At 40.5% G+C, this 15,661-nt stretch overlaps 1 protein-coding gene and 1 long non-coding RNA gene across 6 annotated transcripts; one reads left to right on the top strand and one right to left on the bottom strand.

Moving 5' to 3' along the window:
- Positions 1-280: 280 nt before the first annotated feature.
- LOC140698076 (uncharacterized) lies at positions 281-2,676 on the bottom strand. The gene is made up of 2 exons (XR_012075506.1): positions 2,514-2,676; positions 281-592 (listed from the first exon to the last, which is right to left on the bottom strand). It is a non-coding gene; the product is annotated as an uncharacterized lncRNA (long non-coding RNA).
- LOC102525410 (uncharacterized) lies at positions 2,514-14,575 on the top strand. 5 transcript variants are annotated; one of them, XM_031681777.2, is made up of 7 exons: positions 2,866-2,920; positions 3,622-3,696; positions 6,378-6,457; positions 6,997-7,084; positions 8,600-8,726; positions 9,832-9,927; positions 11,240-14,575. In XM_031681777.2, the coding sequence occupies exons 4-7, from the start codon at positions 7,076-7,078 to the stop codon at positions 13,354-13,356; spliced, it is 2,349 nt and encodes a 782-aa protein (XP_031537637.1). In that variant the 5' UTR covers positions 2,866-2,920; positions 3,622-3,696; positions 6,378-6,457; positions 6,997-7,075; the 3' UTR covers positions 13,357-14,575. The 5 variants fall into 5 exon arrangements, with proteins under 5 accessions (XP_015104038.2, XP_031537638.1, XP_031537637.1 ...); XM_015248552.3 differs by lacking the exon at positions 6,378-6,457 and having other exon boundaries at positions 2,514-2,920; XM_072967057.1 differs by lacking the exons at positions 2,866-2,920; positions 6,378-6,457 and adding an exon at positions 2,930-2,946.
- The last annotated feature ends 1,086 nt before the right edge of the window (positions 14,576-15,661 follow it).

The following is a 15,661-nucleotide window of genomic DNA, read 5'->3' as shown; positions in this document are numbered from 1 at the left end:
TAACATGGCCTAGCTGTGAGCACCAGGCCAGCTTTCAATACCAGTGAGGCCTACCTGTAAGTGTGAGATGAGTTCCTGGATGTCAGGGGCTGCTTTTTTCTGTTCTCAATTACATGCTACTGTGTGAAGAGGGAAAAAGTAAAGCCAGTTAGCTGAACAGCCCAGGCACCAGTACATTTTGGAAGTGGAGTCTTTAAAGCAAGTGTTTCCCTGCCAAGGGAGACATGTATCCCTTTTCTCTGTTCCACTCTGCAAAGACAAGAGGAAGAAAAAACTTAAATATATGTAAATGTTTTTATTTGTTTTTAATTGTAAAAATAATACACATAAAAGTGCCCAAAATATAAATGTATGATGTAACAACTTATTATAAATAGAACACTTGTGTAAGCATCATCCAAAGACCAGGCTGTAGGTTTCCACTGAGAAGGAGATTCCTGCACAACTGTTTGCCCACAGGCAGTGATGATCCATTGTGTGAATACATCTTCTGCAGTTACTGCCATGGTGAGTGAACCCCAGCTTGATACAGCAACAGCTGGACACATGTCGATTGTTTCTCCAGGTTTCATATATTCTTCAGTAACATTTCCTTTGAGGACAACCAGAATCTGTTAGCATATCTCAGATGAGACTACAATCTGTGTACTGCTACTTTGTTAAAAAGGACTCTGTTGATCAAAAATGACTCTGTACCAGTACAACAACATGACAAATGTCACCACTGTCTGCACAAACCAGAAGCTATGTTTGATGGCACAGACCACACCACAGCCATCCCAGAAGACTCAAACACCGTCCTCCATGTCAGCCTCATAGGGAAAGGAAGATGAAGAAGCAGAAGCAGCAGCCAGAAGATGGTGCTCAATGCCATGATGACTGCAGCACTTTTTTTTTACTTCTCCTCACAAATTATCCCTAAATATTACTTGGACATTTTGCCGTTTCTTCAGGATCTTAAGATATATATGTTGTCTTATGTGATAGGATTGGGGGCTCCAGTGGAACGCTCAGCACACTGACTCCTCCTGCTGAAGCAGGGACACAACAGGCCAGGCAGATGCTGGAACCCAGAGCCCTGAAAGGGAGAGCAGGGTTCTCCGCAGAAGTGAGCTTGGTGACCTCCGCGAACCAGAACCTGCTTATTTTTATTTTTATATCAATCCATATAGACAATAGTGAATTCATACATTACAGCTAGTTTCAACCTACCATCACAAAGGTCACTCTAGTTCGCTCCTTTTCCATATCTCTACTTTCCCGCTGACAGGGAGAAGCCTGCCTGCTCCCGCTGCCCTTCATATATTTACTAACTTGATAAGCACCTCCACCCCCATCGTGTATAACAGACTCCAATCACTCTGCCACCCCGCCCCCATGCTTTTTTCACCCTACTTGGGTTCTGACACTCATCGCCTCCTGTTCAACCAACATGAATGTTTCCAACACCCCCATTTAGGTTCCACCACCCAATACTGGACAGTACCCATTCCTAGAAGCCCTCTTCACCCTGCTTGGGCTCTGAAATACCATTCAGAGCCTTCCTCCTGTGTGGACACCCTCCTTATCCTGGTTAGGCTGACACCATGATAGTCTTTTCCACCACTTGGAATGCCCCCCTAGTAAGCTGGTCACCCTGCACCAAGCCATCCCTGCATGAACACCTTCCTCATCCTGCTCAAGCTCCAAGACTCTGCTCTGAGCCCACCTTATGGCTTTAGGACTGAATTCTTCAAAAAAGGAGAGGAAAAGCAAAATGTGTTATCACCTGACTTAAATTGTGGCCTAACTATCCTACAGCACACTGCCTTCCCAAGCATAAAGCTATTTCTTCATTCAAGGTTCTCAAATTTATCTGCCAGGGACCCCTAACAGCACAGAAGAATGGAGAGGATTCCTTCATATTTTAAAAAAGTTACTATAATTTACATTTTTCTCCATGAAAAAATTCATCTTATTTCCTACAAAAAGGCAAAATTATTCGACAGATTGGAAATCTTTGGTCCAAATCTTGAAATAAAGCTGAAGCTGCAGGAAGATGCAACCTATTCTCACATGATAAGCCTATGGCTGCACGCGATCACACATAGCACACACACCCAGTCATGAGGCCACTGGCACCCGTGATGTCCCACACGCATTCAGGATCACACAGATCCACCTTCACACGGCCTCGCTTGCAACCGGCCGCTCAACCAGTACACAGCGCCCCGCACACGCCGCCCATCACACCCGAATCACCCGGGTCTCAGTCCCGCACAGCCACAATCTCCCACCGCGCCTCTCACCTCACTGCTCAGTCACGAATCACATTCCCAGGCTACTTTCTCTGGCCTCCCTCCAGTCAGGCGCCGCTTCAGGCACACACCGTCTCGCACCCAAAGAATTACACACACGCAGAAGCACGACTCACTCTCGGACAAAGAGGCGCGGTCGGTCCCGCAGCGATCACACATACACACACGCTCACGAGGCCGGGGACCGAGGGCCACGCACTGTTCTCAACAGTACACCTGCAAAGCTCCCGCCGCAATCCAGGCGCAGGGACTCCCTCGGGAAAGAAACTGACAGAAGACACTTCGCACGCGCCCGGCCTCACGGTGGCACCCATGGGTGCACTGCGCGGGCCAGCCCTCTGGGGTCCGGCGAGGCGGCACAGCCCACACAGCCCCCGGCGGCCAGTTCTCTCAGCTTACCTTACTGCGCGTGTCCGCGGATCTAGCAGTGGGAGACGGCGGCATCCGGATCCGCGCGCGCCTGCGCCTGCGCCCTCGGAGCCCAAGCCCATCAGCCGTGAACTACATTTCCCAGAAGCCCCGGCGGTGTTAGTCTCGAACCCTGAGGGCCCCCAACCGTGCGTTCTGGGTGGCTCAGCCCCCGCCCGGGAGTTGGTGGAAGCCTGGGAAGAAGTCTGTGCTAGGTGAGCTGGAGCAGTACTCGTCTCGGGTAGGGATGGGATGGAGCTGCCACCCAAAGTGAGAAGCCCAGGGGGCATCGTGCCCGGAGCCTCAGGCCTGTGCGGGCAGGAGGAGCAGAGGAGGGGGATTGTGTGATAGGGAGTGTGTCAGGGTGTGTGTGTCAGAGTGTGTGTGTGCTGTGCGCGCGCCCACGCTTGCCAGGACCGAGGCAGGCCTCCTGATGGTAGGCGCGGTTGTGTGTCTGAGGCTGGTGTTTGGCTCAGTGGTGGTGTCCCTAACCCACGTTCCTACTACCTTCCCTTCCCTCCCATCTCAGGTCCCAGTGTCTGCACAGAGCTATGTCCCCAAGAGGAAAGTCAAATGTTGAACTCTAGAATGAAGGTTCTCAGCAAGAAGGCAGAGTCCTGGGCTTGGGGTGGGACTTTTAGAGCTAGAAGTGTCTCCAAGACAGACTCCTGGGACGAAATGATGGCAGGGCTCCCTACTTAGCAGCGCTGTGGGTGCTGCTACATTTTTCAGAACTTCAGTAGTCCCATACCTCTGACCCTCGGAATCTGCTGTGAATTCAAAGGCGGGTTCCAGCCTCCCTCTTCCCTCTGGTTATATGTGCGAGGTCAGGACCGATGGGGCTCTGGAAGGGGCATTCTCCGTCTGTCTGAGCCCCAAGAAAAGCCTGATGTCTCATGATTTTCTTCTACCCCAGTCCTGCCATTCTCCAAAAGAAGGATCCTGAGGAGGACAGAAAAATTGTTGTTGCACATCTAAAAGTACAGATCAGGTGAGTTTCTATTTCCTCTTTGTTCATAAGTGCATTTTTGTTTTTGAAACATGGAAACATTTGCTTTTATTTTCCTGAAATGTCCAGTGGCCTATTCTAGGCCTTCCTTTCCAGTGAATGAGGGGTCATGCAGGTGAATCCCTCTCTCATTCACTTTTTGTAGTAATAAGAAATACTCATCCTGGAGTCTAAAGTTAAGTTTTGTTTTATTGAGATTAATATTTAGGTGGAATCACCTCATTCGTCTTCTCCAGAACCTCAGTTTAAAGCAATGCAGTATCAGAGGTGGTTTGACTGGTGTCAGTAAGTGAGTGACATGGGCTTCTACTTTTTAAGGATTTAGAAGCAGAAATGTGAATTCAGGTTTGAGCCCTGCCATCATGGGCAGGGAATTTTCCCAAGGAATCAATAGGTTTGGATTTACGTTTATAAAGAGTTTGTCAAAAGAAGAAAACACATGTATGAGTAAAGTAATATTCGTTGTGATGAACAATAATACTTAAATTTTATATGAATGTCATTTACTAATATTGGGGTTCAGAGACATTTTACAAGGGTTATATGCAAAGTGATATTTCAGTTGATTATTTAGTGGAGGAGAAAGAGAACGAAACACTGTTCTGTCTGCTTTGCCCAAATTTTATTTAGTTTGCAGATGCCCCTCACCTGACATGTCCATTCAGAACAGAATCTTGTCAGTAAAAAGGTCTTATTGTTTTAAGAAGAATGTTCAAAAATTGGTAGGCTTTACTTATAATGGTCACATTGATTGCCTTACTATTCCCACACATCAAACTGATTTGCTTTCAAGACTTTAAAATATTTTAAAATTGAGTATCAATTTATTGTATACTTAATTGGAATTAATGGTCATTTTTGGAAAAAAACAGTTACTCAGTTTTATTACTTGAGGGACTTATTAAAAAGAAACTAAAACTAGCACCAGCATCACTATTAATATTTGGGGGAGGTTTATTTTAGCAGAATTTTTCTGTGCACCTGTGTATGTGCTTGTGTGTGGGTATGTGTGTTTGTGTGCAGAATAGAAATTGTTCTAATTGAACATTCAAAGGACACAGACTATCCAATTCCTATTTAGAAAAATTATTTCTAACATAGTTTCTTTCTTTTTCTTTCTGGTGGGGGTCAGTTATCAGGTTTACTTATTTATCTTTTTAATTTATTTTTTTTAAATGGCAGTACTGCGGATTGAACCCAGGACCTCATGCATACTACCACTGAGCTATACCCTCCCCTGACCATAGATACCTCCATGAATATAGGAAGAAGAGGAAAATGCCAATGAACCCCTCTAGTTTGATAAACCTTCCAAGTATTTACACCTCCAGATTTACACCATTTAGGGTTATGTAAATCAGTTAAAAATAATTATTATGGCACGGTTGTCAAATAAGGTAGCCCTTCAGGATGACACTTTTCTAGATTTTTAAGGTTGCTTTCACAGGACATCACAATACCCTCCCCAGTCCACATATCTTTTAATGCAAATAAAATTTGTAAGACAGATTTATAATAGTACAAAACAGAATAAGATGGTAATAACTATAAATATTCATGTACATCTTTACATAGGACAGGAGAATGAGATTGAATCTCTTATTAAAGTTCTCCATTTAAGGCATTATTAGGTTCTTTTTGTTAGTTTTATGTTGAAGAATGGTGTCTCGTCTTAGGTAGCTGCAGGGACAATGAGTGATTTCTTGGTTAGCTTTCTAAGAATTGTTTGGCTAATATTGTTAAAAATATTTGCATTTCCAAAATTGGCTGTAAAATATTTAAGATGTCCTTATAAAGAAGAGTGAGTTTGAGACTCAAATTTTACCATAAAAAAGAAAATAGAAAATAATTTTATCTAATAATATGTGATTCTTATTAAAATATAGGACATTACATGTCCTTTAATACTATCTAATTTAATACTATATAATTTAGTAATTATATGTCATTAAGTGGTATATATGTACTATCCCAATCTTCATGACGGCTGTAGGAGATAGGTGCTATTTTTACCCTTTGTTTATCAATCAATAAACTAACTGAAAAGTTAGTAGCTGTCAAAGATTCACATTCTACAAGTCTGACAACAGAGTCTGTGTTATTAATAACATTATAATCCCTCCCATAGTTTTAGAGACTTCTTTAATTTGCCTATATCAATAAGTAATTCATCATGATTGTCTTTCTCCAACAATAAATATGGACCAGTATAATCTGTATTAATAAGGCCTTAGAGTGCCATCACAACTGACTAGACTTATTTAACCTGTTGCCTCTGGTAGCTGTAGTTCTGTTAGAAATATAACCTCAGTTGGTTATTCTAACATCTTGTGCATGTATCTTAATGTGCATTTATAGCCATTTCCTAAGAAAAAACTGCCTAAAAATGGAATTTTAGTCAAAGATCAGACATAAAGGCTCATAGTATGCTGAATCTTGTGATAGTAACTAGAGGAATACAAGCACTGAAAGCATTGTTACTGCCCTTAAGTTTCTTGTAATACAGCACATAATATAAAATCAGAATAGACTGAATAAGCATGAGATAGGAGGTAATAAAGCCATCTGGGGAAATTCAGGTCACATGCCTTGGGAGTTCATAGGAAGGAGATGTTATTTCTCTAGCTATCTCTCAGTTTTTGACCAAATTATTCTGAACTCAGGGGACCTCCGTGGCGATAAATGGATTTTATGCTGTATGCTTCATACCAGCTCTGTCCAGTAGAACTTTCTGTGATGATGGGTATGTTCTGTATCTACATTCTCCAAAATGGTAACTACTAGCCACATCAGCAACTGAAATGTGGCTGGTGCAACAGAGGAACTGAACTGAACTGAACTTTTAATTTTATTTCATTTAAAATTTGATTTGATTTAAATAGCCAAGTGTGGCTGTTGGCTATCATTACTGGACTGCACAACTTCTTATCTTACAGTTTTTATCCTAATTATGTTAGACTCAAAGTGAGACTAATGGGACAGTTGCAGATCAACATCATCAGAAATTTGGGTGAACTAGAGACCCTTCTGCTAGAGTGCCTGGCCTGGCTGCATGCAGGAGGCCTCTGCACAAAAAGGCCTGTGTCTACACTGGTGCAGGTGGTTCCCTGTGGTATAGTGAGGACTTGGCTTCATCCAAACTCCCTCTTGTCTCTCCTGATTTGTATGTGGGGCACTGTGGGGATGGAAGTAGAAAGAAGGCAAAACAGGATGATATTAACTTAAGTCATTTGGGGATTTCTGAGACACACCTGGTCACAAAGTCTCTTGTTCCTCCCTCAGCCCTGGCTTCTCTGTACTCTGTGCTTTTCCAGTGGAGAGAGCCCAAAGAGGACTAACAAGGTCTTGCAGGGCTAAAACCATGGCCTATGTAAGTTCACATTTCTCCTCCTTGAAATGTGGTTTTGAATTCATGTGATCATTTTCTTTTTTGGGGAGGGAGCAGGGGAAAGGTAATTAGGTTTGTTTGTTTGTTTGTTTATTTAATGGAGGTACTGGGGATTGAACCCAAGACCTTGTGCTTACCAAGCATGCGCTGTACCACTGAGCTATATCCTCTCCACCCCTTTGTGATCATTTTTATTATCCTGAGACTTCTTCCTAAGACAACCCTATTGCTGCAGCTGCTTGCTCGCTAGTTACTCCAATCACAGTGAAGGATGGTGTCACACAATCTAGTCTTCTCCTCGTTTGCCTCTCTTGTCTCTTCCTGTGTTCACTAATTCATCACCTCTCCAAGTACTCAGTCTCTCTCAGGAGCATTGATGGAGCTGTGATGGGTGAAGTTGCTTGAATGAAATACTTGAATTTCCCTCGTTAGAGTCATGATTCCATGAAAGAGATGACAGTCCCATTAGACTTGAGACTTTTGCAGGTTGATAAGATGGAATTTCGTGTTGAGAGTTCTGCATGTGTGAAATCTCATTCCTTGAGAGGCTTATAGGACTAGATTGGAGTGTGATTGAGGGCCTGCTTGTGGGGATTTCAGGGACCTATCCAGGGGTACCCAGAGGAATGAACAACAAGACAAAGGTCACTTTTGTGAAGAGGTTGTGCTGGTCTCTGGTGACATCTTCATCAGCATCCTCCAGCTCCGGGTCAAGACAAGCATCCTGGGGGATGGTGGTGACAGCAGATAGGAGAACCCTCTAGATCCCGAGCGGGAAATGAAGAGAGGCTAACGGGTTTAGGGAAGCTCTCACACACTTTGTACAACCTAAATGCCTACATGTGACAGAAAGATTCGTCTGACATAATCACAAGATAGATGATTAGCCAGATAGTAAATAAATTAACTAAAGGTTTTGTCATTTGTTTTTGTTTTTAACATTGTCTTATTTAGTAATAGTCATTTTACAATGCTGTGTGTCATTTGTTAAGCAGGGAAAATGCTTATGACATTACATAATGATAAACCTGAATTTTGTTGAAATCAAATGTCAGTCAAGTCCTACTTTCTAGGCCACAGATTTTAGAGTGCTTTCGGGGAAAAACAATGCATTACTTCTTTTTAAAAAAAGTTTCTTGAAGGGAGAAGAGAATGGAACTCATGTTTATTCAGTGCTTAAAATGCAGGCACGTGATAGGCAATGTGCCTATTTATCTGAGTTAATTTCACTGGGAAACTTTGAAAACTACTTTATTCATTCCCAGAACCATGTTATCCCATGGTATACAGGACCTTTTGTTCATACCAAGAGTATCCTTTAAAAGCAGATAGCACTCCACTTTAGAAATAACTGATTTTCTTACTCTTCCCTGCATGTCACGAGCTTGAACCCCAGTTTACTGCTTGCTGTATTATTGCCTCTTTCCTGCAAAGTGGCTTTCCATCTTAAAAATACATTTAAAACAATGTTTACAATACATGGGTCTGTCATTTCAGATGTCCTTGGCATTCAGGGATGTGGCCATAGACCTCTCCCAGGAGGAGTGGGAGTGCCTGGACCCTGATCAGAGGACTCTGTACAGGGATGTGATGTTGGAGAACTATAGCAACTTGGTCTCATTAGGTAAGGGTATCTGTGCAGGTAAGTTACATCTGTTTTTTGGAATATCAGTTTTCTCCATTGTTGAATTTCAGAGCTCTAGCTGAACGTCTTTTAAAATACAAGCTGAATGTCTGCCCTCTATTTTGAAAGAAATGGTTCCAACATTATTGGGTTGGAAATGGGCCCATGTGTTAAGCACCATCTTCCCCATCCTTCAGTGACCTTCACTCCTCTCTCTGGCCCTTCCTACAGTTGTCTCTTTTTCTTTTCTTCTTCTTCTTGTTTTTTTTTTTTTTTTGCTTAGGTTTGTCTCTTTTTCTAAATGATTCCCACTCTACAACATTTTCAGAGAAGCCAGGTTTCATACAATGTGTATGCTCAGAATTCCTATAGCTGCTCTGTGTTCATGTCTGGCCCTTCTGCAGACAGATTAGCTAGTCTCAGGGTTCTGCATTTTTCGATCATCAAATGAGCCTCTACAGTTTATATAGTGGTGGACTGGGTTAACAACATCCATTTAAAACTCAAGCAAACACATCCCATCCTTAAAAGAGACATAGTCTCTTTAACCTACTTTGTGGTTGAAAATTCTAGTCTGAATTTTGCATTTTCTTTTGAAAGAATTCTAAGGAAGAAGTTGGAAGTATTTTAGGAAACAGTATTTTTCTTTTAATAAACTAATGAGAACAACCACCAAAATAATACTGCGTGTTAGGCATCCTTGTAAGCCCTTACATATATTAATTCACGTAATTCTCACAAATGCCCTATGAAGTAGGTAGTATTTACATTTGATAAAAGCATAACACATGGAAGGAGTAACAGCTGGTGGGTGACAGAAGACTTGAACCCAGGTCATGGGGCTCCAAGGTCTGTGTTCTCAACCTCTTTCTATACTGTCTTTAGACGCAGAGCAGACCTTTTCCCTCCCCTATCTGGCCTCTTTAGTCCTCTGATCATGAGTCCATCTAAATGTCAATATTCTTCAATGACCTTTTTCATTTTAAAATATACAATTCAGATCTACAGTTTACTATAAATGTAACCAATTCTAGGTTAAGTCATTTTTGAACTTACGTTTTCTTTGTTTGTCCTAAATCCTGTGACATTTCTTTCCTGTGAGTAGGATGTTCCACTCCTAAGCCAGACGTGATTACTTTATTGGAGCAAGAGAAAGAGCCCTGGATGGTAATGAGAGAAGGAACGAGAAGTTGGTACACAGGTGAGTGATGGCAAATCAGGCGAGGGGGATGTCGTCACACATTATAGCCCCCTGGGTCAGGGAGAGGCACGCCCCTGAGATGTTTGGAAAGCTCCTTTCAAAAGTCCAAGGCCTGTGGAGAGAAGGCCTGAAATCTGGGAAAACATTAATATCCTCTGACATGACCTCCCAAAGGCACTTCATCTTTACCTCCATCCGCCATGCTCCTTGTTTCTCTTCTGTTTCCCTCCCATTTCAAAGAGGGAACTGCCTTCTTTCTTCCCCATTGAAACCATTTTACCTATGTTTCCAAGTCCTCTTTTATAGTTACACCTCTGTTCACTTCTCCATTGCCTATGATTATGTTATTCAACACTTATTTCCTATTTACTTGAAACCAGCACTGTGCTCAAGTCCAGGCACTATTGATACAGGTTTTTCTATTGTCACGGAGGTGTTGATATTGTAGGAAGGGAGCTAGGTAGTACAGATAAGTAAAGTAATATGTGATACTTTGTTTATCTGTGCTGATATGTTTGAATTTTATTCTAAGAGTAAAGAGAAACCTTTGGAAAAAGAATTAAGTACAGATTCTCAAAATGGTCTGCATCAAAATCATCTTATGAGAAAGATTAAAAATGCAGACATTCAGGACTTGATCCTATAGGTTTTGATTCTGTTGGTCTGGGTCAGTGCCTGAAGAGCAGTATATGTAAGGAACTCGCCTACATCCACACTAAGTAGGAGGACCACTGATTTAACTTGTTCCGCTAATCACTTATTTTATCTTCTTTTAGAGTCATATTATTTTCTGAAGTCTTATGCCTTATTTCAAATTGCTCTACAGTAATCTAGCGTTTTCTCAGTCAGATTCAGGCAAACTAAGGCCCATGGGCCAAACAGCTCACAATCTGCTTTTGTATGGCTCAGGGGCTAAAACCAGTTTTTACATTTTACTGGATCAAAAAAAAAAAATCAAACGAATATTTTGTGACACATAAAAATTTTGTGAAATTCAAATTTGTGTCCATAAATAAAGTGGTATTACAACATAGCTACACTTATTCAATTACATTTTGTCTGTGACTGCCTTTGAGCTGTAACAGCATAGCTGAGTAATTGTAACAAACACCATGTGCCCTACGAAGGCTACAGTTTTTAGTCTCTGGCCCTTTACCGAAAAAAGTTTGCCGAACCCTGTTCTGAACCTTTACTTCTAATGTGTGTTGTTTTAGTTTGCCTTTCATTTCAACTATGAGATGCAATCCCTTATTCCACCTTCAATACAGAAAAATCCCATCACAGCATTTGTTCCTTTTTGCTTTTTTTTCAGACTTGGAGTCTAAGTATGTCACCAAGGAGTTATTTCCAGAAAAGGATATTTGTGAACTATATTTATCTCAGTTGCAGACAATGGACAAAAGTAAAACTTACACCCATGAGGACACCATTTTCAGAAGTGATTTGCAGTGTAAACATGAGTTGGAGAGACAAAAGGGACATCAAATGAAATGTGTTAGTCAAATGATAATCCAAAAACATACATCTCTTCCACTACATCAGAAGATTCATGCTAGAGAGAAATCATACGAATGTAAGGAATGTTGCAGGGCTTTTAGACAACAGTCATACCTTATTCAACATCTGAGAATTCATACCGGTGAGAGACCCTATAAATGTCAGGAATGTGGGAAGGCCTTTTGTCGTGTGGGGGACCTTCGAGTACATCAGACAATTCATGGTGGAGAGAGACCCTATGAATGTAACGATTGTGGGAAGACCTTTAGACTTCATTACCACCTTACTGAACATCAGAGAATACATTCTGGTGTGAAACCCTATGAGTGTAAAGAATGTGGGAAGGCCTTTAGTCGTGTTCGAGACCTTAGAGTACATCAGACAATTCATGCTGGGGAGAGGCCTTATGAATGTAAAGAATGTGGGAAGGCCTTTAGACTTCATTATCAACTTACTGAACATCAGAGAATTCATACAGGTGAGAGGCCTTATGAATGTAAGATTTGTGGAAAGACCTTTAGGGTACAACGACATATTAGTCAACATCAGAAGATTCATACTGGTGTAAAACCCTATAAATGTAATGAGTGTGGGAAGGCCTTCAGTCATGGCTCATACCTTGTTCATCATCAGAAAATTCATACTGGTGACAAACCCTATGAATGTAAAGAATGTGGTAAGTCCTTTAGTTTTCATGCGGAACTTACTCGACATCATAGGATTCATACTGGTGAGAAACCCTATGAATGTAAGGAATGTGGAAAAGCCTTTCGTCTCCAAACAGAACTGACTCGGCATTGTAGAATTCATACTGGGGAGAAACCCTACGATTGTAAGGAATGTGGGAAGGCCTTTATTTGTGGCTATCAACTTACTTTACATCTAAGAGCTCATACCGGTGAGATTCCCTATGAATGCAAGGAATGTGGGAAAACCTTCAGTAGTCGGTATCACCTTACCCAACATTACAGAATTCACACTGGTGAGAAACCCTACGGATGTAAAGAATGCGGGAAGGCCTTTCGTCTTCAGGCAGAACTGACTCGACATCACAGGATTCATACTTGTGAGAAACCCTATGAATGTAAGGAATGTGGGAAGGCCTTTATTCGTAGCAATCAACTTATTTCACACCAGCGAATTCACAACAGTGAGAATACCTATGAATGCAAGGAGTGTGGGAAGACTTTTAGTCGTCGCTACAATCTCACTCAACATTATAAAGTTCATACTGGTGAAAAACCCTATGTATGTAAAGAATGTGGAAAGGCCTTTCGCTTTCAAACAGAAGTTACTCAGCATCACAGAATTCATACTGGTGAAAAACCCTACAAATGTCAGGAATGTGGGAAAGCCTTTATTCGTAGCAATCATCTTACTCAACACCACAGAATTCATACTGGTGAGAAACCCTATGAATGTAAAGAATGTGGGAAGGCCTTTAGTCGTCACTATCACCTTACCCAACATCACAGAATCCATACCGGAGAGAAACCCTACACATGTAATGAATGTGGGGATGCTTTTATTTGTAGTTATCAACTTACCTTACATCAAAGAATTCACACTGGTGAGATTCCCTATGAATGTAAGGAATGTGGAAAGACTTTTAGTCGCCGGTATCATCTCACTCAACATTTTAGACTTCACACTGGTGAGAAGCCTTATGGGTGTAAAGAATGTGGGAATGCCTTTCGTCTTCAAGCAGAACTTACTCGACATCACACAGTTCATACTGGTGAGAAACCCTATAAGTGTAAAGAATGTGGGAAAGCCTTTAGTGTTAATTCAGAACTCACACGACATCACAGAATTCATACTGGTGAGAAACCCTATAAATGTAAAGAATGTGGGAAAGCCTTTATTCGTAGTGATCAACTCACTTTACATCAGAGAAATCATATTAGTGAGGAAACCCTATGCATAATGTAAAAAGGATACAGTGGCCTTTAGAAAATGCCTTTTATAACAACAGTAAATACATATTTGATTTAAGAAAAATTTTGCTTGTTAGGGAACATGTGGGAATCCCTTTTGCTTCATGCTCAAAACTGAACTGAGACATAGTTTTACACTATCTATCTATCTGTCTGTCTGTCTATCTACCTATCTATCTATCTAGATTTAAAGAGTTTGAAAAATTGTAGCATTACCCAGTCTCGGTTAACTTTTGCAGACTGATACTGGTACAGTGCACGCAAACCAAGATGAAGGATGTCCTCCCCCCAAAAAAACTGTTGTTGACCAATACTTTGATAAGAACAATGAAATTGGGTAACCATGAAAAATGAAATTGAAAGACAAACAGACATACAAAATGAAAGTCCCAATTTTTTATGACTGGATTTAACAGACATAAATTAGTTCTGTCTTGTTTATGTAAATGTCTCTAAATGTTTGCTCTCAGTGTTTGTACCTTAACTCATGGCAGACCAGAAGCAAACGATCTGTGGACCAGCATCAGTACATGGACCACACTTTATATAGCATTATAACAGAAAATAATTCTGTTAATGTAACAGATGTGGGGAAAGATGTTAGCCATAGCGTATCTTTACTATAATTCTCATAATTCCACCTCTGCCTGTGTGGTATTGGCAAAACACTCCTCCCTTCTGTGCCTCAATTTTAAAGTGGTAACTAGAATATCTACCTAATAGTACTTTTGTTAAGGATGAAGTGTTAATAAAAAACAAAACCTATAGAAGAGAATGTGTTTATAAGCATTATTTTTATCAATAGTGATATTAGGTAAATTCACGTGAGAGGATGACCCTATGAATGTAAAGAATTTGTAAAAACTGCCCATTACCTTTTACTTCTTAAATGAATAATTATGGATAAAATCTGGTAACATAAACTTTCATTCCTAAAAACAGAACTCATTTCTGAAAACTAAGGTGAGAAAGAAATCTCCAGAACTGATGAATGTGGACATTAAGAGAATAAAGCGTTTGAAGAATCAGGGAGAGCTGTAATGTTTTTTCTTTTATAAAAGAAACATGTAACATGTCCTTAAGCAGACATGTTACAGTCTGCTTTTTCTGCCCCAAATTCATGATAAATTTGAAAGTAACAATGAAAAAGGCCACCGTCCACTTAGAAAAAAATAAAAGAATAGTACAATAAATGCTGGTATGCCTTCTCTAGATTCAGTTATTATTAATATGTTGTCATATTTGGTTTGCTTCTGTATATTTCTGATATATATTTGCTGTAGTATTTGATGGTAAATTATAGACATCATGACATTACACCTTTCTATATATATCATGCAACGCCTAAGAATAAAAGTTGTGTTCTACTTAATCACTATATAACTGCACACCTAAGGATATTAACAGCAATTCCACAATCCATAATATTACAGACAGATAGCCAGTGCCTTAACCCAACATATTGGAAAGAGTGTCTCTGGGAACAGTAGTATTTAATGGTACTTAAAAAATGTTCTGTGCTCACAGACTTAGGACGTTCTGAGTACTAAAAGCCCTTCTAGGGGAAAAAAATGCTTGTTTTCAGGCTATCAAAGGACTTGAGTCCTACAATAAAGAAAATTTGTTGTTCTTTGTTTATCTTCTACTGTAACTCACACCTTACCAAGGAAGTCCCGTTCACAATACCTAATATCTTTGGGATGTGAACCAACACTGAAAATGCTGCCATAACCCCCAAAAAAGTGACCCCAACGGACGGACTGTCCAGATATCCTGGCAGATGCTTAGCTATGTTGAGAAAGGAAGTGCATGACATACTTCTCTGCTGCTCACATCTTCCTCTGCAGTCAGTTGCTTGCTAACCAAATGTAGGGCTGATACTTTTCTACAAAATTAAAACCCATTTGGTCCAGTTTTTTATATGAACAAAGCATAATGTATTTAAAACATCTTTTTTTTTTTAGTGTTTAGGTTTAGCGATTTTTCACTATTTCAGATATACTTCAGTGAATATCCTTGTCTGTGACCACTGGTTGGTGTAAGCTGGAATGCCTTTCATTCTATACATGTGGGAGTAGACTTGCGCATATATTTTATATCTTTCCGTTATGTTAGATATTGCTGAATTGCTCATGGGTTATGTACATTTCCAGTTGTACTAGATATTGCCAGATAGTTCTCTTAGACTCCTATCAAATTGAGTATTCCAACATCCTCATCTTAGATATATGTTTTATTATATTTTTTCATAAATTTCAATTTTAATTGAGCGTATTTTTCAAACATGTTTCTTGGCCAAT

This window comes from Vicugna pacos, chromosome 9, assembly GCF_048564905.1.
Source record: "Vicugna pacos chromosome 9, VicPac4, whole genome shotgun sequence".
Classification (NCBI taxonomy): domain Eukaryota; kingdom Metazoa; phylum Chordata; class Mammalia; order Artiodactyla; family Camelidae; genus Vicugna; species Vicugna pacos.
The sequence above is the reverse complement of the archived record's forward strand: the minus strand, read 5'-3'. Positions and strand labels throughout refer to the sequence as shown.